Here is a 27128-nt window from a genome sequence, read left to right on the forward strand (position 1 = left end):
TCTTTCCCAAAACCCGTTGATCGGGGAGCTGTGCACAATGGGTACCCCCATGCCGACGTCTCCCCATTCCCCCCTTCACCAACCCCATCTCCTTCGCCTCAGCCAGATGAGAGTAGCCCGTACTCTCACAATGTTATCGGTAGCGTGAGTGATGAAGACGAGCCCCAGCGAAGCTAATGAATACTGCGGGGAGGGAAGTGGCTAACATAGTGTTGTCGAACTAGCACGGATATGGCTATGAAGATAAGACCGAGCACCCCGATAGCCAACAGTCCCTCCTCTACCGGAACCAACCGAGCCCCTTAAATGCGCCGTTCGACGACCCCTACACCTCCACCGAGTCTCTACGGCGCTACACCCTGCAAGACCCTGGTGTAACCATCTTTCCCGATGGACCCTACCAGGATCCTGCCGTCTCGTCGGGGCTCAGCCACCGGTCGGGCGTGCAGTCTCCCATGTCGGAGACTCCATCGGAGGCCTGGCAGCAACGACAGGCACCTGCTGCGGGTCTGCGCCGCTATGCGACCCGAAAGATTAAGCTGGTGCAAGGCTCCGTGCTGAGTGTGGATTACCCGGTTCCCAGTGCCATCCAAAACGCCATCCAGCGAGAGTACCGCGAATCGGAAGAGGGATTTCCAGAAGAATTTTCCCACCTGCGCTGTGAGTACTTTTAGCAACTGTAGGTTCCCTTGCAGAGGAGCAAAAAAGCTGACTTGAAGGATCAGATACGGCCGCCACTTGTGATCCCGACGAATTCACCCTGCGGAACGGATACAATCTTCGTCCAGCCATGTACAACCGACACACCGAGTTGCTGATTGCGATCACCTACTACAACGAAGACAAGGTCCTCACAGCCCGAACCATGCACGGTATTATGCAGAACATCCGGGACATTGTGAATTTGAAGAGATCAGAGTTCTGGAACAAGGGTGGCCCGGCCTGGCAGAAGATTGTGTGTACCTTGGTATTCGATGGTATCGATCCTTGCGACAAGAATACCCTGGATATGCTGGCCACAATCGGTATCTACCAGGACGGTATCATGAAGCGGTCCGTTGATGGTAGAGAAACTGTTGCGCACATCGTGAGTTATTCCTATATAAATTTGCTATTCTGACCAGGCCTGTTTTGTATGGCCGTATTCAGGATCTAAGAATCCCCTCCGTATGCTGATAATGCTTCTTAGTTCGAGTACACTACGCAGCTCTCCGTTACAGCCAGCCAGCAGTTGATTCGGCCTCAAGGGGATGAGTCGACCAACCTCCCGCCAGTACAGATGATTTTTTGCCTCAAGCAGAAGAACAGCAAGAAGATCAACTCCCACCGCTGGCTATTTAACGGCTTTTGCCGTATTTTGAACCCCGAAGTGGTTATTCTAATTGATGCTGGTACAAAACCGGGCAAGAAGTCTTTGCTCGCTCTATGGGAGTCGTTCTATAATGACAAAAACCTCGGTGGATCCTGTGGTGAGATCCACGCCATGCTGGGAAAAGGTTGGAAGAACCTATTGAACCCTCTTGTTGCCGCGCAAAATTTCGAGTATAAGATCTCGAATATTCTCGATAAGCCCCTTGAGTCTGCCTTTGGATACGTGAGTGTGTTGCCGGGTGCCTTCTCGGCCTACCGTTACCGGGCTATCATGGGTCGGCCTCTTGAACAGTACTTCCACGGTGACCATACGCTCTCGAAACAACTCGGAAAGAAGGGTATTGAGGGTATGAACATCTTCAAGAAGAACATGTTCCTCGCCGAGGATCGTATTCTTTGCTTCGAACTGGTGGCCAAGGCTGGTTTCAAGTGGCATCTGACCTATGTCAAAGCCTCTAAGGGTGAGACCGATGTTCCAGAGGGCGCTGCCGAATTCATCGGCCAGCGACGTCGCTGGCTGAACGGTTCATTTGCCGCCAGTTTGTATGCCATGATGCATTTCGGCCGAATCTACAAGAGTGGACATAACATCATTCGACTCTTCTTCCTTCACATACAGATGGTTTACAACTTTGCGGGTCTTGTTATGACTTGGTTCTCTCTTGGTATGTGGAGGAACTCCATCTCTATTTGGACGTCTTTAGAGTCACCTCTGACTGCTGTTTGATAGCTTCTTTCTGGTTGACTACTTCGGTTATCATGGATCTTGTCGGAACTCCGAGTGGTGCCAACAAGTTTAAGGGCTGGCCCTTTGGTGATCATGCTACGCCGATTGTGAACAACTTCCTGAAATACGGCTATGTGTTCTTCCTGATGCTGCAGTTCATTCTGGCTCTGGGTAACCGACCTAAAGGGTATGTGTTTTGTGAGCCCGGATTGTGGGTCACGCGTATGCTAACAGCCATAGTTCTCGCCTGGCCTATACCCTCTCTTTTATTTACTTTAGCATTGTGCAGTGTTACATTCTGGTCTGTTCATTCTACCTGGTCAAAAATGCCTTTAGTGGAGGAACCTTGGATTTCAATATGCACCAAGGCATTGGCCAGTTTATGTCATCATTCTTCAGCTCCAATGGTGCTGGTATCGTCTTGATTGCCTTGGTGTCTACCTACGGTATCTATTTCCTTGCCAGTTTCCTGTACATGGATCCGTGGCATATGTTCACATCCTCTTGGGCCTACTTTGGCGGCATGACGTGCTCGATCAACATTTTGATGGTGTATGCATTCTGCAACTGGCATGACGTTTCCTGGGGTACCAAGGGATCAGACAAGAGTGAGGCACTGCCAGAGGCTCAGACCAAGAAGGACGATGCCAAGTCCAACTTTATTGAGGAAGTGGACAAACCGCAAGCCGATATCGACAGTCAATTTGAGGCGACTGTCAAGCGTGCGCTGGCGCCGTACGTGGAACCGGATGAGAAGGAGGAGAAGAGCATGGACGACTCCTATAAGGCCTTCCGGACTAATCTGGTGCTGCTGTGGATTTTCAGCAACCTGATTCTCGTGCTGTGCATCACCAGCGAGGGCGTCAACCGGTTCTGTTTGACGGTAAACATTTCTCTTCTCTTCACCCTGGTGGTGGTCGTGACTAGCAGAACACTGATCCGTCTCCTTAGAACACGTCGACCCTCCGGACATCCCACTACTTCTCGGCCATTCTGTGGACAACGGCCGGCTTGTGCGTCTTCCGTTTTATGGGCTCGCTCTACTTCTTGGGCAAGTCCGGTATCCTGTGCTGCGTGTCCCGACGCTAAGCTGCCTCGGGCGGGGTGGCGGGCGCCACCGAGCCGATCACGTCTGTATATAACATCGTCCAAGTGTGTGGCTTGTGCCGATAATGATGTCTTCTTTGGGGATCTTTGTGCGATAAAAAAAATTTGATAGATGGTCTCGTTCACGTTCGGATTTTACGGTTTACTTCCTGCACGGCTGCATCATCGGGGTGGCATCTGTGCGTTGGATTATTGGTGATTTATCTGTATGATCTGAATCTTTGGGGGAAACAATATTTTTCTTTACCGGCGGTGTATTTTGGTGCCGCCCTGGCCAACGAATTTCATTTTGTATGTTGCAGAGACTTGCTGAAATAGATCGGGTTGTCATGATTCTTTTCATCCCTCCGGACTCCTCCCTCTGATTTCTATCTTCTCCGCACTTCTGGGGTATCCTGCCTGTGCAGTCTGGGGGATCGACTCCCCACCAAGCCATGGTATTGGAGGTCATCAAGACCAAAAAGAGGGCAAGGTGGGCCCTTCCCCCGGGGGAAGCATCGTGATATTTTGGGAGGCGCGATGATCGATGCACCCCGAGGGCTAGCAACCGCAGGTTGACGAGAGCGCAGACTCCCTAGAATATGCTCGGTTCACACCATGGTGGACCTGCTCCACCGCCCGTCGGACGACTAACGAACTAGCCCGAGAGTACTCCTTAGTCTGATGCACTCGTGCATTCATGCATTCATGGCCAGGCCCACGTCTCTTCCAGCTATCTTGCGCTCGGGCGTTGCAACGACAAACCATCACACCCTCTTTGCACCGCCGAAGGACTCGGAGTACAGGGATCCGACACCCTCAATGCTCCAAGACCGCCCGATGGCGCCCGCGGGGCCAATGGGAACTGCTCGCTCGGACGGAAGATCAGCGCCCTCAGCACGCATCAACACGGCGGCTTGAAGCAGCTCAATCCCGCACGGGACAGTGCTTCATCAGTCATCGCATCGGCTGGGCCGCTTCTCCTTGTTCCCCGTAGATGGGAACAGTCCTGAGGCTACCTGAGATGCACTGCCCCGGCTGGACCGCATACACGGCCGATGCACATTATCGTCATTGCCCGTGTCCCCGCATCGTCCGGTGCCGATCGCCTGTGACTCGGCGGATCCCTGAGAATGAGTCGAGCTGCTCTCTGATTCCGTTGATTTGCCGTCGGCCTGCTCCTCAATGCAGTTTCATGGAGCTAATGCTTTCTTAGCGGCGGTTGGCTGGGGTACCGGCTCCTCCATTCTCTACCCCCCACCGCACACAGCGCGTCGCATCAGACGAAGCCATGGTTGTCCCGAACTCGCGTGGCACAGGCGACAATGATGCTATGCTGTCCTCGGAACCGATTTTTGGACCGGCATACTCTTTGATTCTGAGGCATTTTCCCCTCAGCCCCTTCGGCCTAGCTGCGACAATGAAACGCAAGATAGAAAACTATATAAACCTCGCTTTTCACCTGGCCTTGCGGGATGTCTCTTTCCCGCATTTCTCCTGCCATTAGTTTTGATTCATTCCCCGTTGACCCACTCTTCCGTCGACCTGGTCCCTATACCCGATGTCGCAGTACGTTCCCCAGTTTTCTTCCGAATCCCTCGAGGACAAGGTGATTCTCATTACTGGTAAGCTTTTGCGCTTCTATCCCCACTTCACCCCCTGTTTGTAATTGTATTATTTCTGGGCCGTCTTGTGCTCACCTGTTCGATCCCAGGAGGTGCCAATGGCATTGGCGCCAGTCTAGTGCAACAATGCCTTGAAAGCGGCGCGAACGTGTGCTTTGGTGACCTGGACAACATTACCGGCGAGCGTCTGCTGAAGAAATGCACCGAGGAGCACAAGCCCACCGAAGCCCGTCATCTTCCACGGGCAATCTTCCAGACTACCGACGTAACCAACTATCAATCGGTGCTGGCCCTATTTGATCTGGCTTTCAAAACATACAAGCGGATCGATCACGTTGTCTCTGCAGCTGGCATCGTAGAGATCGGCAATTCGTTTGATTTCGGACTCACCCTGCAGACAGTCCGCCAGGTAAGAGTGATGGAGTGCCTTCCTTCGCCAATTCGTAGAAGTCGGAAAATAACCGTCTTCCTTAAAAAAAAAAAAGACTCCCACCCACAAAGTCCTCGACGTCAATCTCCTCGGTTCTATGTACGTCTCTCGCATTGCCTCTGTCTATCTGCGTCACAACCGCGGCCCTGGCGCCGACCGCTCCATCTTGCTTTTCTCCTCGGTCTCTGGTTTCAAGGAGAGCCCATCCCTCTTTATCTATCAGGCCTCCAAGCATGGCGTGATTGGCCTGATGCGATCCTTGCGCAACTACATCTCTTCCCCGGATAAGCACTATCTCCGTATCAACACCATCTGCCCCTGGATGACTGAGACCGAAACTATGAGGAAGATCGAACAGCAATGGAAGCAAGCCAGCCTGCCGACCAACACCGTTCGTGAGGTCTCACATGTAGCTACTGGTATCTTGGCGGATCAGTCTCTGAATGGCACGTCCATGTTTGTCGAGGGTGGGCGCGCCTGGGAAATTGAGGGCAACATTGAGCGCCTGGAAGCCCAATGGCTTGGCGAAGCCCCCTCGAAGGCTCTTGCAGCCGGTCAGGAACTACTGGATGATGGTGCGATCTGGACCGCGGCTCCTCGTAAAAGGAGCAGCATCTCGAACGGCATCCCCCCTGGCGTTCCTCTCGAGAAGCTCCAAGGTATCCAGCTGAATGAAACCGAGAAGAAAGCTGCCAGCGGTCTCGCCAACGGCCACACACACGGGTTTACAAATGGAACCATCAATGTCATCACGAATGGTGTGCACTAGGCGTGCGTCGCATATGATTTCCACTTTGATACGAAGATGTTTGGCGACGGCAGGCTTGGGGGAAGGGTTCACACATAGAGTGAAGATAATGATACACTGCATGTTAGATGAGATATGTGAGAATATCCTACGGCTAGGAGAACAACGATCAATCGTTTTCTTAGCATAGATTGACCTCAAGTGAACAGTTCGCCAGGGTGCCAACTTTCTCCTTCTCCCATTCAACGAGATTTTGATCGCCCTGTAGATGCAGGGTGCGCTAATCCACGCCCCGCAAGTGGATCATCCTGTGGGTAAAATCACGATTGCCGTTCGCGTGCGATATTTCCAGAATGATACGCAGGAGGGGAGTCTTCAATGTCATTGACTTTGGATGGAGCGACCTGTCTAAAATATGTATAAGGAACCCCCAAAGAATAGGTATCTCGTGGCGCTGATAATTATGAAAACCCCACAAAAAAAAAAAGATTATAACATTATTTCTATCGAGTTGGAAGCCCCATAGACAAAAGAAAAACACCTAGACCTATGCAGTGAATGAACCTTGAGCAGGTGTCGCAATTAGAGTCGAGTTCCCTTTTCGCAACGCCCCATAAAGGGCTTTCTCTATTTGAACGACTCGCGAGTGTGCACGCGGTCAATATTGTAGGGATTGCCCTCGTAGGTGGGAACGCGCCGAACTTGCGCGATATCAGTGGATCCAAGCGAGAGGGAGCGATGCATTGAGGAGATATCCTCGGTGCTCTCGTCTTGCAAAGTGTGCGACGTGATTGCTGCCTCTTTCTCTTGGGGAGACGGCTGATCGGGCTGGGAAGGCTCCACTGGGGCCACAGCTTTCTCCCCGACGGAGTGAAGCAGACTTTGAACAAAGGCCTCGGACTGCGCTGAGAACTTGCAGTACTTGCGAATCGACAGGCCCCTGTGGTAGAGCACAAAGGGGAAGGGAACACAAGCCAGGGCCAGGAAGGCCGGGACACAAGAGGCCCAATGAATGCCCAGGTTTTCATACATATAGGTCGTGAATAGCGGGAAGGCAAAGCCGAACAGTGACCGCAGCAGCGAAGTGGCCGCGAGAACAGAAGCCGCGAAGATTGTGTAGGCATCGATCAGGTAGTTGAAGACACTCAGGAAAACGAGCACCATGCCAAAGCCGAAGGGAACACCGGCCGCAACACTGACTAGCCAGTGGGTGGATGGGGCGTTGGTCCAGGCAAACCAGAAGAGGCCGGCGGGCAGGGCAATCGAGGCGATCATACAGGGCGGAAGTCGACTTTCCGGGGGGGAGTATCCGCCGTTCTTCTCCAGCAGCTTCCCGTAGCGAGTATTCTCTGGGATCGAGTAGGCAATCGCCATCAACATCCCCACCATAACGCCCAGGAAGGCCAGGGCGGAGATGCCCTGGTTCCACCCACGGTGGATTTCGTACACAATCGGGAATGCGCCGAAAAGCATATAGAGTGTCCCGTAGATGATCGACAGGTAGATCGAGAGGAGCAGGACGATAGGCTCGCGGAACAAGAGCAGAAATGGACGGGAGAGCGCGATTTTCAAAGCCTCTTTGAGGATGGGACGACCTTGATCGATATCGAGCTTACTGACATAGACCTTGCCGGTGAGCTTGGACAGTGTCTTTGCGCGCTGGCGGAGCAGCACCGGCGCATATGTTTCCGGCTTCAAGGCAGCGCCGACGCACCACATCACGCCGCATAGGATAGCCAACAGGCCCATCACCCATTTCCATCCGGCATCCATGCCAAGGAATCCACCGACAATCGGCCCAATGACCGGCCCTAGGAACGGCGCCAGCGCAAAGGCCGATATGGCCAGCCCTCTCTCCCGGGCCGCAAACATATCGGCGATCACGCCCCCAGAGTTGGTGAAGGGCGAGGACCCAAAGGCGCCTGCCAGGAAGCGGAAGATCAGTAAGGTGGCCATGTGCTTGGCCCCGGTGGTCGCGGCACAGAAGATGGTCAAGCCGCAGTAGGTACTGATGAACACCACCTGACGACCGAAGAGCTCACTCATCGGAGCCCACAACAGAGGGCCCAGCGCGAAGCCCAGCACGTACAGCGAGACTCCCAGCGTGGCTATCTCGGTCGTCGTGGAAAATTGCTCTTCAATCTGGACGATCCCTCCGGTATATGCGGAGCTCACCAACGCGACCACCAAGGTTTCTAGCGCCGCGATCATCGTGATCGACCATTTCATCGGAAGGCTCAGCTGCAGCGGGTTGCGAAAGTCCTTTGGCAGCCATTGCACCACGAACGGGTCCTCCTCCGTCCCGGAGCCGGCATAGGGATGATCCAACACCTCCTGAGTGATTGCTCCGGGCTGGGTGACCAGTCGCCAGAAGGGGATTGATCGAGGCAGAGGCGATGGGCTGACTGTGGCCTCTGTGGCAGGCGTCTCCGTGGCCATCTGATCCAGTTGCCGACAATGCCCCTTGGCAAACCGAACCCGGCACCGACAAATCCTGAGCCCGAAACTGCAAATGCCCTTTGACGTTAGCACTTGCTTTGGCCCAGGAGAGACTGAATAAAGTTCAACGAGGCTACTGCGATCTGCAGGGAAGTGGTGGTGGTGGTGGTGGTGGGTGTTTCTTGTGGTCTCTTCTCAAGAAAAAAGTCGCCAGCCCCAGGCAGGCCCGACCGGTTTTGTTTCCTCTCGCCCGGGACTCATAACTGAGGGCTTCCGCTGGCCACGATTACTCAACAGAAAGCGGTTTGCCGGAGGACATACTGTATCGGGGATATTTTTCGGAGTGGGTCCAGGGCCGAGGGGGGGCCAACAAGCCTGCCGGCCAGCAGGATGGAGAGATACCCTCACGGCAGCCCCCGTCTCGTTGGACCCGGCCTCACTGTCTCGGTCATCGCGGTGGGCCCGTGAACGGTCGGGAAGAGGTCGAAGCCCGACAGCCTGGCAGCATCGTCGTCTATCGCCGAAATAACGGTATCTCGTCGTTAATCCGGCTGAACTGTTCCCCCGATCTCCTGATCGCATCGCCTGCCCCTTTTGGCTCCATTGGCCTCGGGCGGAACCCGCCGCATAAAAGCCACTCCCCTACCCACTTACCGAGGCTCAATGCTGTAATTGGCGTGTGGAATTGTGTGGCGGACGCAGGATTCCTATTGACCGCTGGACGAAAGAGCGCCAACTGGCACCAAAGCCGGAGGCCTCGTGGCGGCCGGACCATGCTTTTGTATTGTATCGCTCCAAGAATGTCGAGAGGACAGGAGGACTCGCCGTTCGGAGCGCAGCTACTGTAGTATGGATTATGGATATGGATATAGATACTGCCGTTCTGGCCAGGGCCCATCAGGACCGTTCGGGCTCGCAATACTCCGTACCGACCTGCTAACAGATCCTTCGTCGCCGTCGGGATCCCCCCGGGCACGATGCGACAAACCACAATTTCAGCCCGAGTGGGTCGGCAGGATTGGACGGAGAACCTCCTTTGGGCGGATTCTCGTTCTGTCTCGAGTCAATCCCGCCACGGCGAGCGAACCTAATCGGAATCAACAGACCACATCGGGAATGTGGAGGCTCTATCCGCGAACCACTCACCACTTGCCGTGACGCTGCCACAATGTCTCACCTATCCCTCTTGATGTCTGCGCGAGGGGGAACGACATGTTTTGCCTCTTCCGGGATGGTGCAGGCGATCCGTGCAGCATTCGCTGAGCTGCCAGAGGACCCTGCCGAGGATGTGATTTCCTCGTTTCCCCAGGACCGCGAATCACAATCGCCCCCGGCTACAGTAGCTACAGTGCTTTGCACGATGCGGGGCAATTCGATATCGGGAATGCTTGGACCATCTAACGCGTCGCTTGACATCGTGCTCGGTCTATCAGGCTCGTTATGACATGCTTTTTTCCAGTTCTCCCACTTCCGCCATCACCTCCCGAACGGCCTGTTTGGCCAGCTCCCCGGCGGGCTCATATGGATGCCGCGGCCGCAACTTCTCCTCAGCACCGGAAATCCCGGCCAAAGCAGCCGAATAGCAAGCGACCGCATATTTGGTGGAGGCGATGCCGCTCTTGATGGGACTTTCCGCCAAGGCGGCCTTGGCCTGCAGCTTCATGGCCTCCTCCGTCCGGCCCTTCTGGTATAGCGCATAGATGCGCGACGTGGTCTTGGGAAACACGTTGGCAAACGCGGCAATGCAGCCGGCACTACCTGCAGCGAGACCGCCGATGAGGAAGTCGGATTGCCCGCCAAACGTCGCGAACTCCTCGGGCGGGAAGGTGGCGGACAACCGGGTGATCTTGCCCACCGAACCGCAGGTAAGCTTGACGCCCACGACATTCGACTGACCATTCGCATTCGATGCGGCCGAGTCACGCGTGATGGCGGTGATGGTCTCCGAATCCATATCGACTCCGTTACACACCCCCGGGAAATTGTACAAGACCACCGGGATCGGGCATTTCGCCGCGACTTCGGAGAAGAACCGTTGCACGACATTCATAGTGGTTGTTTTGCCGAAATACGCCGGGGGGAGGACCAGGACATAGTTGGCCCCGGCCGCCGCGGCGTCCTGGGCGAGTTCCAGCGTCTGCTTCGTCGAGTGCGCACCCACGCCGGCCATCAAGGGGAAGTCGGGCCCCACGGCGGCGCGGGCAGTCGAGATGAGCGTCGCCCGTTCCTCGCGCGTGAGCAGAAAGGCCTCCGAGTTGGTGCCTAGAATCACCAAGCCCGCGAGGCCCGTTCGAGACAGATAGGCGAAGTACTGTGACTGCGCCGCCAGGTCGACCGTGTCCGTCGCGGAGTCGAAAAAGGTGACGGCGGGGCACCACACCCCCGCGGGGGGAACATGGGGCTGAGGGGAGACGGTTGCATGAGCGCCCATGTTCGCGAGCTGGCACGGGTTTCGATTTTTCTTTTCCCGCGAGAAGCACTAGGTGTACAGCGAGTCCAGCGGCAGGGGATGGTGGGAGGAAGAAGAAGGATGGGCTTCGAGCGTGGCCGATCTATGAGGGTTCGAACTATAAACCCTCCCCCCGCTTGCCACCACTTTCGCGGCAGAATTGGGAAGAGGGGGAAAAGGGGGAGCGGTGAATATGCTATCCAGCTATCCACTCGCAAGGCAATCAACAGAGTCAGACTTCATCGCGGACTCCTGCACGCACCGGGCGGGGGCTCGGGTCGCCGACCCGATCAGTGGGCACTCGGGACGGCGACCCGATCGATCCGCTTCCACGGGACTGCCCCGATAAGCGCGAGAGACCGGCTCCATGCTCCTGAGTCGCTGCCATATCGGAGAGGGTCGCCGAGACAATACCACAGAGGCTGCTGTGCACACTCTGTCGATAATGGAGATGCTTCGGCGGTCGGGGTTTCTAACCCCCTTGCATTTTGGGGCAAAGATTGCGAGCCAGGTGATGAGCATGGAGGGATCGAGGAGGATGTGGTTCGCAGAGATGGCCATGAGCGGTCAAGTTCAATCCATAAGGCAAGCGCTGTGCGAACATCCGGTCTATTTCGGTGAATGTGACCGCATTGAGGCTGTTATAGGAATCGAGCTCTTTGACGTCAGTAGCTGCACCGGGGTCCTATGAACGTCTGATTCACCAATCAGTGATGTTTGGATTCCTGGGGCTGTCCCCGGAGGTCGGCTTGAAGCTGAACGGTTTTTGTTTAATGCGTTTCTACCAAAGCAGATGCTCGGGATGCTGACTCGCTACTGGTGAACAGTTGAATACCATGTCTACATGGTAGCCAATTCTCGGATCTCAATAGATGACCTGAACCCAGGAAATGTGAAATATGTTGCTCACTCGATCACCCAGTGTCGTCTCCAGGGGTAGGCGAGTCAGACGCCGAACCCTGCGTGGTTGCTGCTCACGAGACAGAGCATTCCATCGAAACCTCCATCGCACGACTTCAAGAAGCAGCCACTTTTCAAGATCTCCCACGGGAGCGTGACCCATCTGAACGTGGATAGTATATTACGGAGGCTACCGGGTTGAGGCGTGCCGCTCGCGCTGATCCAGACCCGTCTCTGCGAGGCCCGACGACGAGGGCTGCTGCTGACCACGGCCAGCACTCGTGTTGGGGACGGCGGGTACCCGCAATGCAGAACGGGCGGGTCTGCGTGTTGCATCCAACACCACTATCCTCACTCGGCTGGGGCGTCGCTTCTGGAGCGGACGATGGCCGGGGCATCATCCCGCCCACGGGAATAGCGAGTCGCAGACTAGTTGGGTTAATCTGACTGGTTGGCATATATGATTTTTTGTCAATCTTTGGATGGACTCCAGGTCATGGAGGAATTGAAACGGCCTCTGCAGATGCCCCCTTACCTCTTCTCCGATTCACCCCATTTTTCTTGAGCGGGTACAGTCTAGCCCTGGCGGTTAGCAAAGTGCTAGCACAGTTGAGGAAGTAGTAGTATTCGCATGATCGGGCATGCCGATAGCACCCATGTTGTTCTCCTGTCTCTGTTCCCTTGTCCAAATAAGTAACCCCTGTTTTTACCGGCCCTTGCCTGGCCTTCAGCTGTCCTCTGGCGTCCGTGTTCCCCAGCACCTTCGTGTTTTAAGTTGTCTCCCAGCCCCAGAATCTCCGACGTTTCCCCCTCGTAAGGCGGCCCCAAGAACTCCACCGGTGGAACAAGATGGAGAATTGGAGGATTAAGCACAACCGATCCGATGCATGCATGTAGCCAATACGACGATCAGGCTTTGACGCGTCTTCAGTACCCCGAATTTCCCCTACCCCAACCCTCAAAAATGGCGCAGTTCCCGATGCTTCGAAACGGATCCTCCGGCGACCACAACAAATCACGGAAGCGCGCCTGCCCACGGCTAAGTTGACTCCCCTGGCGCGGCCCGGACTGACTAGGCTCGATGGCGTTGGTGGCGCTCCGCCCTCCCCGCCCTCCCCGCCCTCTCCAGGCTCACGGATCAGCCCAACCAACACGGGGGAAGTCGGGGAAATGAACATTTTGGGAGTGAGTGAGCAGGAGAAAAGGATAATTGCACAAAGGTGCCGATTCCTGGTGCCAGTGGCTGGCAAGATAGTCCAACATGCTGCGTGTACTGAGTATACTTCGCGGTCTGGCTGTTTCCGGCCGCCCACGTGACCTCAACCTCCCGCCGCCAAAATCTTGACTTTGCGCCAACTCTCACTCCTGGCCATGTCATTGGGTCATACACTGCTCGGCCAGCGCCAGCCGAGCAAGGATCGGTCGCTTGTGGCGTGCAGCGTCCGCGATGCTGATGACACTTCCGTGCTTTTGATATCCTGGTTTTCGCAACACCCATCTTCTCTCCTCCCCGCATTATTTTCTCATAACGCGGGGGGCTCCATCGGATGACATCTCGTACCCTTGCTGGAACCCAATGTCACATTTCTTTTACCTAAAAACCGAAACCTTCTTATCGCATGATCAGCAACTGGGCGTATCGGGGCGCAGGCTGCATCTCGCCCAGCGGGCTGGCAGTGGACCCCAAGGGCTTCAATGGAACCACTTGCTGCTGCTTGCGGGCATTTTGTTGGGCGGCCGATCACTTGGGTGGAGCAGCGTCGTACTCCACGTGTTGGAGGCCACCAAGCAGCGCTCACAAAATGCTGTTAGTCACCGAAATCCGCATTTTGCCCTTTGCCCTCGAGTGATGAGCGTGGCTAGAGATAATGCCGGATCCGAGGGCAAAATTTCTGGCCTGTGTGCCTTCATTTATATCGTCGTGTGTCGCCTCTTCCCCCTTTCCTCCTCTCCTCCAGTTTGATATCCCCTTTCCCTAATCTCTACTTCCTCCCTCCCCCTCTCTCCCATTCCAGTGGCACGATGGGGTTCGACGACATCTCCAATGGTCATGATTCCGGCAAGGTCATCGATTCCGATGGCGAGAAGGTCTACGCCGCCCCGCCGCCATTTGAGGGGGATATGGTGGGCGAGATGAGCGAGGCCGAGCGCAACATCTACGACCATGGCATCAAGAGATTTAGTCGTCTGGGTTGGAAGCGACTCACCGTGGTGCTCATCGTTGAGGCCATTGCGCTAGGTAGTCTGTCCATCCCTTCGACCTTCGCCGCGCTAGGCATGGTGGCCGGCGTCATTAGCTGTGTGGGTCTGGGTCTGGTAGCCATCTATACCAGTTACATCGTCGGTCAGGTCAAGCTGGTGTTCCCCCAGGTGGCCAATTATGCGGATGCGGGTCGCCTGATGTGGGGTCGCTTTGGCTATGAGCTCATCAACCTGATGCTCGCGCTACAGCTCATCTTCCTTACGGGGTCCCACTGTCTGACGGGAACGATTGCCTTCATGAACATCACCGAGAGTGGTATCTGCTCGGTGGTCTTTGCGGTTGTGTCTGCGATCATTCTGCTCTTGCTGGCGATACCGCCCAGTTTCACTGAGGTTGCGATTCTCGGCTATGTGGATTTCGCATCGATTGTCATTGCGATTGGTATCACCATTATCGGGACCGGTGTGGATGCGACCAACGCGCCGGGTGGCCTCGCGGCCGTGAACTGGTCCGCGTGGCCGAAACCCGACCTCACCTTCACCGACGCGTTCATTGCGGTCTCCAACATTATCTTCGCCTATAGCTTCGCGATGTGCCAGTTTTCCTTTATGGATGAAATGCACACCCCGGGCGATTTCGTCAAGTCGATCTGGACCCTCGGTATCACCGAAATCATTATCTACACGGTGACAGGTGCGACCATCTACGCGTTTGTGGGCCAGGATGTGAAGAGCCCGGCGCTCCTCTCGGCGGGAAGCCTTCTGAGCCGAGTTGCATTCGGCGTTGCCCTACCCGTGATCTTTATCAGTGGGTCGATCAATACCGTGGTCTTCGGACGTCTAGTTCACGGTCGGATTTTTGCCAACTCGCCCATTCGGTTCATCAACACCCGGATGGGCTGGATCACCTGGTTGGCCGTCATTACCGCGGCCACGATCATCGCCTTCATCATCGCGGAGGTGATTCCCTTCTTTAACGATTTGCTGTCGATCTCCTCCGCCTTGTTCATCTCGGGCTTTACCTTCTACTTCCCCGCGCTGATGTGGTTCCTCCTTCTCCGCAAGGGCGGCTGGACCGAAGGCCGGAACCTGATTCTGGCCATCATCAACGGCTTTATCCTGATTATTGGCCTGGTGATTCTGGTGGCCGGCACCTATTCGAGTATCGACGACATTGTGAGTGATCCTTTCCTGCGCTCCGCGCTCCTCCCGGCGAGGAAGCCCAGTTGCTAATCCAAAATGTGGTCTAGATCAACAACTACAAGAGTGGCTCCGTGCGGGGTGTTTTCACCTGTGCGGCCCCGGAATAGACGGACGACCGGCTCTTTCTGATTTTCTCTTTTGGGGGTGTCCTGGTTGACCTGCACGATCCTCCTGGTGGGGGCTGGCATATGGCAGGTTCGTCATGGGCGTGGACTCGATAGATATGGCGCAGGATTGCATCGCATTGTCACGATAAGAGGTCCGAGGCTGGCATTCGACCAGCGAGCGGGCTTTGTATATATATCTATACCGCATTTAGCTTCATCCTCCCTTGCCCGCAGGAGCGTTGACTCGCATACATACTGTCATCCTGATGGACCGGCAATAGATTCGCCTGTCACCTTTTGTATCCCGTGAGTTGCCTGGCCGTGCGCACCATAGGTACACACGTAAAAAGCCCACGACAACCTCACGTCAGGAGAGACGTGGTCCAACCCCATCGGAGCGCCGCGGCCGCTTCTAGGTTGTCGAGCACGGAACCAATCCGATTTAAATTGGGAATGGGGGTCATGGATGGTGACTGACCACTCCAGTGACCGGTCGGTTTTATCCAGCTTATTACGGCAGCGCGGAGGGCGCGGCTGCTCGACGCCGAGGCTGATGCGCGGCAGCTGCAGACGTACAGCGTGTGCGGCCCACGTAGCATGGAGGGCGTGAATGGAGTGTCATTCTCCTTCTCCATCTCCATCTCCAGTTCCATTCTCCATCGCCTTCTCATGGTGGACCCTGGGCAGATTGCTTCTCGAAGGGCCCCGCCGGGCTCCAGTCGGCGATAAGCCGTGGGCGCGTTCCCCGACCAACTGCTGCCCCTCGAAGGCTCAAGCCACCAATGCGTGACGGCCACCAGCCCATCTCCATCACCTCTCACCTTGAGTCTGCTCATTGCCTTGATGGCGCGCGAGTATGTATGCGATGAGCGTGGATGTGGGAAGACCTTTCTCCGACCCGAGCACCTCTCGCGCCATCGCCTGAACCGTACGGCTCCAACGATGATGATGACGTCTTGCGTGGGCAGACATTGACCGCTCGCTAGATCGCCCCAAGCAGATCTTCCAATGCACGACGTGCCCGAAACGATTCGTCCGAAATGATCTGCTGCGGAGGCACCAGAAACGCCATGAACGGGGCATGTGGTTTCGCAACAGTGGCGGGTTTAGACAGGAGGAAGAGGCGCCGAAGCCGCGCCCCGCGCATACTCGGTCCTCAGAGCCCGCGGCTCCCAGCGTCACTGCGGACGATGGCAGCGAGCTGCCCGCCATTCAGACCGACGCGCGAGACGGTCCCGATCCGCCGGTTCCAAACATCCGTCCTTGCGCCGCAGGGCACGCCCCGACGGTGGACTCGCTCCATCCCCCCGACGTCGCGCCGGAAGGAAATGTCACTTCCCTATTCTTAGATCCGTATTTCAGTGCTCCGGACCCCTTGTTGGACTTTGACTGGTTGTTTGAGAATGTACCCACGGGCTTCAGTACGACCGACAAGGCCCGTCTGGACATGATATCTCCAGCCCGAACCGCCAGCACATCGGACCTGTCACCGCCATCTTTCCCCATGGTGGCCCAGTCCATTCGATTTCCCATGCCATCGGATTCATCCTCCTTGGCCCCCTGGGCTGTCGTACAAGGGAGGCTATTCGACGCTCTCCGTACCCTCCCCCAAGCGATTCTGACGTCGCAATTCTTTTTCCCGTCGAATTTGTCTCATTTCTTTGACTTATACTTCGAGAACTATCACCCCCATTTCCCCATCTTGCATAGACCAACCCTGGATCCGACGGCCGTGCCGGCGTTGCTGATCGCTGCAATCGTGACGTTGGGGTCGACGCTTTCGACCGATGCAAGCCACTTCGAAACGTCAGTTCAGATCCATGACTCCCTTCGTTACATTATCTTTACTGTGAGTCTGCATCGTACGGAGAGGAGGAACCGTGCCGCCCAAAGACTGATCACATGTAGACCCCCGACTTTGAACCACCGGCGTCGTTATGGTGCGTGCAGACACTTCTTCTCATTCAAGCCCACGAGAAGATGTTCTCGACCCGAAAACATCATCAATTGGCACATATATTTCACGGGGCAATCATTACGGTAAGTGTTGCTGTTGCTACACAATGTGGTTCCATCTCACCGCAGCGCGAGACCCTTGATCTTTCCTACAGCTCCCATGGTTGACCGTTGATGTTGATTAGCTGATGAAACGGGGGGTATCGTATGTCAACTCCTATGAAGGGGCGGACGTTGTGGAACAGTCATGGTGGCAATGGATTGAAGTTCAGTCATCGAACCGCACCGCCTTCTTTGGCTTCATTATGGACGCACAGCATAGCTTTATGTTCGGACATACGTGCGTACTCTCCGTGCAAGACGTTCGACTTCCACTCCCATGCCCTGATTACCTGTGGGAATGTGGGAATGCTTTGCATTGGAACCGAATGTTGGGCAAGATTCCCGAACCGCCTGGCTTTCTTCCCGTTCTCAAGCGACTCATCGCGCGCGCTCCCATCCCACCTGATTGTACTGCGTACGGCCGACTGATTCTTCTTCATGGTCTCTTCAGCGTGACGGCCCATCTGAAAGCCAGAGACGCCGTCACGCTGGGCGTTGGTGGCACCTTGTCCGGGAGCTCTCCTTTAGCGACGGCGGAGAGTTGGAGAGACACATTGGAACGAGCAATGGATACCTGGTCGTTTTGTCTTGTGTCCCGAAGCTCTTCGCTGGCCCTTGAAGCGTCCAAACCCCTACACCGAATGGCTTATGTTGCGATATATACAGACATCACGGACATGCATATCCTGGCGGGCGCTCCATCTCTACTGGGTAATCTGCTCTCCGAGGCCGATCTCGCCGGGGCCACCACGCGAGTGCGGGCGTGGAGTGGGAAGCAAGAGGCCAGAAGAGCCCTGTACCACTGCCTGTTGTTGGTTCAGGAGATCCTGTTTACTGGAAGGCAGTACCACGCCTATCAAGATAATCTGGCGCTTCGACCCTGGTCTCTGTATCACGCTGCCCTCATTCTATGGGCCTATGGATTCATGGCGAAGAGCAGAGCCCCTGCCTCCAAGCTGGACACGTCCGTGACTGCCGAAGAGTATCTGGTGCGCATGTTGATGCTGCTTAGAAGCGATGAGGATATCAATATTGTATCTCAACGGACCGGCGAGTTACTCAAGGCGGTTCGGGAGAGCCTTGAAGGTTCTCGGTGGGAGCTCTTACAAGAGGCATATGACACTCTTGGTCGCCTCATTGATAGTTCGTGAATCCATCAATATACCGAGTACAATTGGTTCGTGAAAGTGGGAAAAAATGCTGTTTACGAGGTTTTTCCCCTATGATTGTACTGCTCCCCTGGGGTCCAGTCCGACATTGGTAAACTGCTACGGTCTTGCACTGTTGTAGATTACCATCACGGTCTGGCCCAGGCTCTTCGCGGTAAGCCCGAGGCTCGGGTCTCGATCGTGATTGGCCATGTACACCATTTGACCCGTTGATGGCGAAGTAATCTGCAGCAGACTGGGCCAAGAATTCTTCAACTGTATTGTGTGGTGACAAATCTATCGTGAACGGTGGTGGGTCTGACGTGCACTAAGCTGCCGGATCAGCTGCATCATTGCTGCAAGATCAGCCAAAATTCCTAACGCTGACACGCCGACGCCTCGTAATCAGCAGGCTAACCATATTCATGTTAGCTTAACCGGTCAACGAGCTGGCCATATGAGCGAACCGGCCACCCCAAACACATAGTGAATGTAATATCTTACAACTTTTTGCTACAGCCACTTTATCTCTACAAGATAGAAACCCTGGTGGATCATATTTCTCGTTCACTGGTGAGATTCAGGCTTAAGACTATTCGCTAGGCAGCGGCATATTGGATGTGGTAGTTGGTGGAAGAAGTCGTTCGAGTAAGTATTAGATGACTAGGGGTGGCGGACAAAGGCTTTTATACTTGCATTCGACATGTGGCCGAGCGCTTGGTCTGAATCATGGGCTGATCTTATGCGCTTGGCAGAGATGAGATCTTCGAGGGTGGTCACGATGGCTTGTCGTCTACTATCGCCTGTGCTGACGCCCTCACATTAGTGAGTTTGTGTCCGCTTCACTTCTTCCTCGGTTTGCTTGCAAACCGCCCATAGCGCTTTCCCGGAAGCAGTGTCTCTTAGATATCTCCTCGTTATCCGACCTGGGAAAATAGCGTTTTTGCCCCTGGATGTTTTTGCGGACGCCGTGCAGATGCCTGAGCGGCCGTAATTTCCAGCTGGTAACTTGGGCGCAGGGTTGAGCCCTTCCGCACTAATCAACCATGATAGATTAGGAGCCACGGGAAGATGTGTGGTCCAAAGGTCTTGTTGGACATCCACATCACCCAATATACTATATCGAGATTGGTTTATTAGAGTAATAAACTCCTCACAAATATTCAGGCCTATTTGTGCGCTTTTTTCTGGTCTAACTCTCAGGGCTTGGTTCACTGATGGGAGTGAGCCGCCGGCCCAGGTGAGAGTTTAGAGGGTGAGCCGCTTTAGCGTCGCGGGACACACACACTGGCCCTCTCAGCTAAAGTAGAGCTACAACGATTGGGGAACCTCCCTCCACCTGAAACGTTGGTCTCTTCGCATCTGCACACAGCCACTCCTTCGGATTTGCTTCGGTGGTTCCAAGCACTTTGATTGTTTATTATTACCTAACACCGAATAACGTAGTTCCCAAGCGGGTGGGCCATCATATCCTACACTATATCTTCAAAATAAAGTTTCACGACGAAAACGGCATCATTTATCTCAAATAAGCTCTTTATACATATATTAATTTTATGCTTAGTCTTTCTGTATCCGCTACACCTCGGTGTCGCCCTCCTGCTGGCCGAGCCAGCTGGGTAGCCGGTAGAACAGCTGGTAGCGGTGGTCTTTGAACGCAATCTATAGCCGTGTAGGAAGTTATAGGATGTGCAAGGCCTAGAGCCTGTTATAATGCCTTCATACGCCATTTGCGGAGCAGACCTATTACCTGGTCGAACAAAAGAAAGCAGTGTCCAAAGACTGAGTTAAATAAGTCGTTGGTGAAGGAGACTGATCGGTTAGAAGTTCACTCATTCTTACAATATACGTAAACTGTCGAGCTCTAATTCACCGATGAGAAGCGGTCTGGCAGCAATAATCATATGTTTTGACAAGTCAGAACTCCACTGCCCGGCGCAACGCCAGCAGGTAGTACTTCCCGCGGGGAAATATGGCATTGGTAGGAGACATATTTGAGAATCAGTAATCAGTAAACAATATCCATTTCGAAGGTTACCAAAAGGCTAGCCACAAAAATAGTATGTTCTTGGTAGCTCACTACCACGAACATGATGATTACCATGTGCCCGCTTCTCCTCACCAAGGTTTTGTATCCGATCCTGGATTGCCCATGAGCTCGAGCGTTGTAACCGTCAAGTATCGGCCACATTGACATGCGGACGCTCTCCTTAGCGACTCGTCGTTGTTTTACCACCATGATCTATTAATATGATTACTAACTCTAGTCCAATTGGGTTTATCTCAAAAGATTACAACGGGGTAGATGAAGAGAATTCAAAATTTTACGTATCAGGCTCTGCCTATGCCCCCACTTCTGTAGCCTCTCGATATTTGCTGCATATTTTGACCCTAACGTTCAACAGGTCAATGAGCCATTTCTTGCCCCTTCAGATGGTGAAGGGATCAACGTTCGAATACATGATTACAATTATGCGAAGGGTTGATTATAAATTAGCTGTATTCCGACGCTCTATTGCCGGGTTGAAGAGCGAAACATATCAGAAGCAAAAACCATGTATGTGATTTAATGTGCAGTACACATTGCAACTGCCTGTACAGCTGAAATCGGAAGGGCCTTATGTCATTGGTATTCTGGGCCTCCTGAACACTGCCCATGTAGACATCGGCAACGTATTGTCCACACTTGTGGTGTCATCTTCAGCGAGCACAGCTTGAAGAGGGCCCCTTCCGTGAAGGTAGAAGAAGGGACCGGTATATTCATCCTGGTAGGGATCAGTGAGAAGATCTTTGTGTTTGAGTTAGTTGGTGATGATCGTAGACCTCGGAGTACTAATCCCTATTTGGCCACTCCGCTCGGACTTGTTCGGGACCCCACACACCTACAAAATCCACTAGACTCCTGTGAGCGCTAGCGCCTCATGGGTTAACCTTCATGAATGCACTACTCGGGCGCCACAATCCTACACTGGCCAGGGGCTGTTTGCTCTTACTCCATAAAAGGGCAGTTTGATATGTGTGACTACATTAGTTGCTTCGCGTTGATTGTGTCCTGTTGAGAAATATAGGAAAAGGCCCGGTGGCACAAGCTGCTTAGTTAGCTCTAGACTCGTAAATATAATACCGCTAGTTTATGATTACGCAGCTATTCCTCTCAAACCTGGCGTCCGGGGCCCCGCATCTCTAGTCAAATCTACCAGACTAGTGTGGGAGCTAGCGCTCCTTCACGAGTGCACTACTCAGGCGCCACAATGCTACGCTGGCCAGGGACTGTCTCATTTTACCCCAATAATAGGGCAGCGTGTGATGCTTAGCTACATTTATTACCTCGGTTAATTAAGCCCTGTGGATGAAATATAGGAAAAAGCCCGGTGGCACAAGCTACTTCGTTAGTCCTAGACGCGTATGTGAAAACCGACCTTTTCACCATTAAATCATTTCCATATTACCTACCCTCTTGCGGGGTGCATATGAAGCGGCCCAGATAATCCCGTCGGAACGGAGCCATTGCTCTCTAGCTTTGCGTGAACAACATCCCGTGACACAGTAAGGCTGCTTCACGCAAGCATTAGAAGTGGAAGAAAAAGTTCCGTCCAACCTAATCACCTGGGCCAAGGAGTCTAAAATTCAATATCCGGTCACATGGGACTGATTAATATACAAATTAGCCGACCCTTCAACTAGTGCTGCCGGGTCGGCGTATTGCCGTGGGCCTGCCAGTTCAACATCAGACCCTTCCAACAACCCCGCAAACGTACATGAATGAGATTTCTGAAGACTTTTCAAGCTTTCTATAACAAGCAAAAGTGACACGTTCTCCCTGTCTCAAGTTACAATCAATGCTTTAGTCCGTCTGCTTCAGGTAGTCCGTTTGACCCCAATTCCCTTGGTAAGTTCAATTGTCAAAAATTTTCGCCAGACCAATCTACTGTAAATCTGCCAGGATGTAGCACGAACCTTCATCTCATAACAAATTTTCTCAATTTTTAAGAAATGGCAACCCCCCTAATTTACAAATCTCAATTGCTTTAATATCATAGTATATTGATGATCCCTTGTATCTTGACGCTCTCATTTACCTTCACTAAAAGAGGAAATAGATTGGTTATATAGCACCACAAGCTAAATTATGTAATGTTTCCGATATGTTCACTAAATCCAGGTCGTTGAATTTACTTACTAAACGCCTTAAATCATGAGTTATATAGCCTGAAACGTTGTGTCGCTTAGATATCTTATTGAATCTTCTTGTGGTATTAACCGAGCTTCTGAAGGCTAACATTCGCTTATATTATTAAGCATATATTTATACTCCCCCCATGTTCATTGGAGGAAAATCCTCAGCACTCTTGATCTCGAAAGATCTCTAGACAGAGTAAATGGAAATTATAAAAAGGTGGGCACTGCGCGGGTTATTACCCCACGAAGTATCAGTCTACATCAGTGGTCATTGAAACATCGCGTCGCTGTTTCCAATCCACCCACAGGCGTGCTAGTTCTGCACTTTCATCAACAAATGTGGTCAAATATGTCCTCACGATTAAATATCCAACGCGCCCGCGTACTTGCTCTGAGCCTCGTTGCCACCTGCTCCCTGGTCGCCGCCGGGCCCTGTGACATCTACGCCTCTGGTAATACGCCCTGCGTTGCCGCGCACAGCACCACTCGCGCCCTATATAGTGCCTACACTGGCGCACTGTACCAGGTGAAACGCGGTTCTGACGGTGCCACAACCACCATTGCACCGCTTTCCGCCGGTGGTGTCGCAAATGCAGCCACCCAAGACTCCTTCTGTGCTGGCACGACATGTCTCATCACGATCGTTTATGACCAGTCCGGCCGCGGTAATCACCTCACACAGGCTCCACCAGGCGGATTCAGCGGTCCGGAATCCAATGGCTACGACAACTTGGCCGGTGCCATTGGCGCACCGGTCACGCTGAACGGTCAGAAGGCGTACGGCGTCTTCATCTCGCCCGGCACCGGCTACAGGAACAACGCCGCCAGTGGCACAGCTACAGGTGACGCGGCGGAGGGTATGTACGCAGTCCTTGATGGGACCCACTACAACAGTGCCTGCTGTTTCGACTACGGCAACGCCGAGACTAGCAGTAAGGATACGGGCAACGGCCACATGGAGGCTATTTACTTTGGTGACAATACCGTCTGGGGCACCGGTTCTGGCAGTGGCCCTTGGGTCATGGCCGATCTCGAGAACGGCCTGTTCTCTGGCTCCAGCGCTAGCAACAATGCAGGCGACCCATCGGTCTCCTATCGGTTCCTCACTACCGTTGTGAAGGGGGAACCAAACCAGTGGTCAATCCGCGGCGCCAACGCAGCGTCGGGCTCGCTATCGACATACTATAGTGGCGCGCGCCCAAGCGTGTCTGGATACAACCCGATGAGCAAAGAAGGCGCCATTATTCTTGGCATCGGCGGCGATAACAGCAATGGTGCCCAGGGAACGTTCTATGAGGGCGTGATGACCTCCGGCTATCCATCCGATGCCACCGAAAACTCGGTCCAGGCGAACATCGTAGCTGCCAAATACGCCATCACATCACTGACCAGCGGCCCGGTGCTTACTGTCGGCTCCTCGATCTCGCTGCGGGCCACCACGGCCGGCTACACGACGCGCTACATCGCACATAGCGGCTCTACCATCAACACCCAGGTTGTCTCGTCATCCAGCACCACAACTCTCAAACAGCAGGCCAGCTGGATAGTTCGTACCGGTCTTGCCAATAGCGCCTGTTTCTCGTTCGAGTCCTACGATACCCCGGGAAGCTTCATACGGCACTATAACTTCGAGCTCCTGCTCAACGCCAACGCCGGGACAAAGCAGTTTTACGAAGACGCCACATTCTGTCCTCTGAGCGGCCTCAACGGACAGGGCAACTCGATTCGGTCCTGGAGCTATCCTACCCGCTATTTCCGCCACTACAACAACGTGCTCTACGCCGCAAGCAATGGCGGTGTTCACACGTTCGACGCCGCAACCTCGTTCACCAATGACGTGAGCTGGGTGATCAGCGCCGGGTTTGCTTAAGTTCTGACCTAACCCCGAGGCACTTTGTAGAAGTAAATTCTACTCGCTCCACATTTTCTGCCGAATGACTGTTACCAGTGCGGTTGACGATCCGCCAGGGCGGTGCATCACATACATATATCCTCCACTTGTGGTCAACACTGCTGCGGGGGTTGGGAGGGGGGGGGGAGGGGAGGCTGCTTCTTTCAGGGCTCTCCGGCGACTGAATATGCCCAACATTTATGCATGCTACACTTTCAGATCTCCTTAATTTTAGGTAGTGTCTCTGGCGCATCATACAAGATATATGAACATTTCACCAAAGGTTGCTCTCGGCTTAAAATGAATATGGTTAATTTATTGCGTAGGACCTGTGCGATTAACAATCTAACTAAGGCAATTTTGTAGACTGGATCTCTATTATATGCAATCTAGAATATTGAATTTTTTTTAGAGCTAGGCACGACGCATATTTGGAAATTACCAAACGCCTGAATGCCTATCGGTCTTTGTAAATATATCGACTACCCGGTATCTGGCGAAATGAGCTACACCAGAATCACAATGCGCCAGTCTCGTGGTGGGCGTCCTTTTCGTGACCCATGGAGCCATGTTGAGCTCATGGGCAAAGATTCTCCTCCCTTATCAAAGGAATGGCTTGATAGGTTCCTGAGTATCAGGCACCACAAACTCAGGAGTAAGAATCCGCATTCAATTTCATTGGCTACGTTCTTATTATCATGTTCTTTTTTTTTGATTGACAGACGGGTCTTTGCAGGGTTGCACAATGTGTCAAAATTTATCGAAGTTTAAATATTATGGGAGGACCATGCCGTCATTTAATCCTGGGGTAAGCCACCGGATGTACTGTATATATAATGACGTTTAGTTTGCGGCTGTTGGGAAGCTACAGTAGAAAGTGATTTCCGGCACGTGTCTGAAGATCTCTGGGTTACCCACCAGCGACCGCAACATCGGTACCTCACGACAAGACACCTGACTTACAACAATTGTTGACCAAGGGATCTCTCACATCATTGATTGTGTAGGAAAAGGCTCTGGGAGTGATTAATGTCGTTTTAATTCTCTGGTGGCAAATGGCTATCGAATGTGGAGTTCCGACGATAGGAAATAACTTGCACGTGTTCAATCGACAGCTGCTGATCATCCTACAACAGGCATGGCATTGTAGCAGCGCCATCCTTGCAATGCCACTAGTTGATCGAGAGCTGAGGTTCGTCGAGGCGGTAGAAGTAGAATACGACGGAACAAAAATCTCTCTAAAAATATTGCGCACTACCGGAATCGAACCGGTGGTCTCTTGATTTTTCTGAGGAAGAATCTTTCAATACCAGAAAGAATCTTTCCATACGAATTCTAGGTAATTTATATACGGTTTACTAATATATTTTATAATACGAGTAAAGTTTTGTTACTATCTGACAGACTATGCACCATTAATATAGGCTGGTATAGGAGATGTCCAATGGGATAAGATAATTGATCAGATTGATGATGATATTAGAAAAATCAGGCTGTACAGACGTATTTCTGTCCGTGCGGCTGATACTCGGCTGTTACAAAGCCTGGAGTTTCCCTGTAAGCCAGAATTACATACAAAAACATAATAGTTAAATGTGGGCATTTGATGAATAAGCCCGTACTTAACAGTGGTAAGTTACCACTCCACATCTTTCGACACTATCTTTCTCGTGATAAAGGGGGGCCTTAATAAAATGTAGCAAAAGAGAAAACCTATCTGCTCGCGGTCGGGGTCGAACCGACAACTCTCCGTTTCAACGGATCTTAAAAACCTATTAATATTTAATCAAAAGAAAAATTATTTATTTAAGTTTATTTATTATTAAAATTTTAAGAAAACACAAGCTGTTTATTATACGAGCGGACGGAGAGCTACTAGAAAGTGAAAAAAAGAAAGGATCATTGCTCGCGGTTAAGGTCAAACCGACGAATCTTTCTGTTTCTTATGTATTTGATACTATCTATCCTTATTTATACTTATATCCACGAGAATCTGTTCTATGGCAAGAGTTATTTATATATATCCTCAATCACGTCTTATATCTTAAGGTTTATATGTAGTAAGTAAGGTCTTGCCTACTTCTATATATACGATAATCGAGGGCTAAGGTGTCGAGGCGGTAGAAGTAGAATACGACGGAACAAAAATCTCTCTAAAAATATTGCGCACTGCCGGAATCGAACCGGCGATCTCTTGATTTCTGAGAAGAATCTTTCAATACAAGAAAGAATCTTACCATACGAGTCAAGCGCCTTACTGCTTGGCCAAGCGCGCTCTTATTGATTCAATGAGGGTGGCAAAAGCTTTTATGGATATGATGATGATGATGAATTCATACTCGGCCCTGTCACCATGCCCCTTCTTGTTAGTAGTTACATACTGTGGTCGCCCATAAAGCAGATCATGTCCTCTGCATCCTGATCTAACTGCAACGCCTGGGCGACGTGGCTGCCGGACTATAGAGGATTGTGCATGTTGAAATCCCCCACTACGACGTGGTGATCATTCCCCATGCCTAGCTGCTCGCGTAGCTGTCGGAGCGTCCTTCTCGCGGCCGCTACATT

The 27128-nt window shown here is 52.9% G+C and overlaps 8 protein-coding genes across 8 annotated transcripts; 5 read left to right on the plus strand and 3 right to left on the minus strand.

Annotated features, from left to right (window-relative positions):
- Window positions 1-30: 30 nt before the first annotated feature.
- N7482_000063 (uncharacterized protein) lies at window positions 31-3187 on the plus strand (the record flags this gene model as incomplete). The annotated part of the gene is made up of 7 exons (XM_056682188.1): window positions 31-144; window positions 225-660; window positions 726-1087; window positions 1190-2036; window positions 2102-2285; window positions 2339-2981; window positions 3050-3187. Coding segments are annotated over 7 exons (2724 nt in total), but the record flags the coding sequence as incomplete, so codon positions are not given.
- Window positions 3188-4745: 1558 nt separating this feature from the next.
- On the plus strand, window positions 4746-6008 carry N7482_000064 (Short-chain dehydrogenase/reductase SDR; the record flags this gene model as incomplete). Its single annotated transcript, XM_056682189.1, has 3 exons — window positions 4746-4809; window positions 4899-5218; window positions 5295-6008. The coding sequence occupies 3 exons, from the start codon at window positions 4746-4748 to the stop codon at window positions 6006-6008; spliced, it is 1098 nt and encodes a 365-aa protein (XP_056545795.1).
- A 606-nt stretch (window positions 6009-6614) lies between these two features.
- Window positions 6615-8426, minus strand: N7482_000065 (MFS transporter; the record flags this gene model as incomplete). Its single annotated transcript, XM_056682190.1, has 1 exon — window positions 6615-8426. One exon carries the CDS (start codon window positions 8424-8426, stop codon window positions 6615-6617), a length of 1812 nt encoding a protein of 603 aa, XP_056545796.1.
- Window positions 8427-9599: 1173 nt separating this feature from the next.
- Window positions 9600-9842, minus strand: N7482_000066 (uncharacterized protein; the record flags this gene model as incomplete). The annotated part of the gene is made up of 1 exon (XM_056682191.1): window positions 9600-9842. One exon carries the CDS (start codon window positions 9840-9842, stop codon window positions 9600-9602), a length of 243 nt encoding a protein of 80 aa, XP_056545797.1.
- A 22-nt stretch (window positions 9843-9864) lies between these two features.
- Window positions 9865-10857, minus strand: N7482_000067 (dihydrodipicolinate synthase family protein; the record flags this gene model as incomplete). The annotated part of the gene is made up of 1 exon (XM_056682192.1): window positions 9865-10857. The coding sequence occupies one exon, from the start codon at window positions 10855-10857 to the stop codon at window positions 9865-9867; it is 993 nt and encodes a 330-aa protein (XP_056545798.1).
- A 2940-nt stretch (window positions 10858-13797) lies between these two features.
- N7482_000068 (putative amino acid transporter) lies at window positions 13798-15287 on the plus strand (the record flags this gene model as incomplete). Its single annotated transcript, XM_056682193.1, has 2 exons — window positions 13798-15153; window positions 15228-15287. 2 exons carry the CDS (start codon window positions 13798-13800, stop codon window positions 15285-15287), a joined length of 1416 nt encoding a protein of 471 aa, XP_056545799.1.
- An 843-nt stretch (window positions 15288-16130) lies between these two features.
- N7482_000069 (Krueppel c2h2-type zinc finger protein) lies at window positions 16131-18496 on the plus strand (the record flags this gene model as incomplete). Its single annotated transcript, XM_056682194.1, has 4 exons — window positions 16131-16215; window positions 16274-17136; window positions 17196-17327; window positions 17429-18496. The coding sequence occupies 4 exons, from the start codon at window positions 16131-16133 to the stop codon at window positions 18494-18496; spliced, it is 2148 nt and encodes a 715-aa protein (XP_056545800.1).
- Window positions 18497-23021: 4525 nt separating this feature from the next.
- N7482_000070 (alpha-L-arabinofuranosidase B) lies at window positions 23022-24542 on the plus strand (the record flags this gene model as incomplete). Its single annotated transcript, XM_056682195.1, has 1 exon — window positions 23022-24542. The coding sequence occupies one exon, from the start codon at window positions 23022-23024 to the stop codon at window positions 24540-24542; it is 1521 nt and encodes a 506-aa protein (XP_056545801.1).
- Between the last annotated feature and the right edge of the window lie 2586 nt (window positions 24543-27128).

Source organism: Penicillium canariense (genome assembly GCF_028826845.1).
Source record: "Penicillium canariense strain IBT 26290 chromosome Unknown utg000001l_segment0_segment0, whole genome shotgun sequence".
NCBI classification, from domain to species: Eukaryota; Fungi; Ascomycota; class Eurotiomycetes; order Eurotiales; family Aspergillaceae; genus Penicillium; species Penicillium canariense.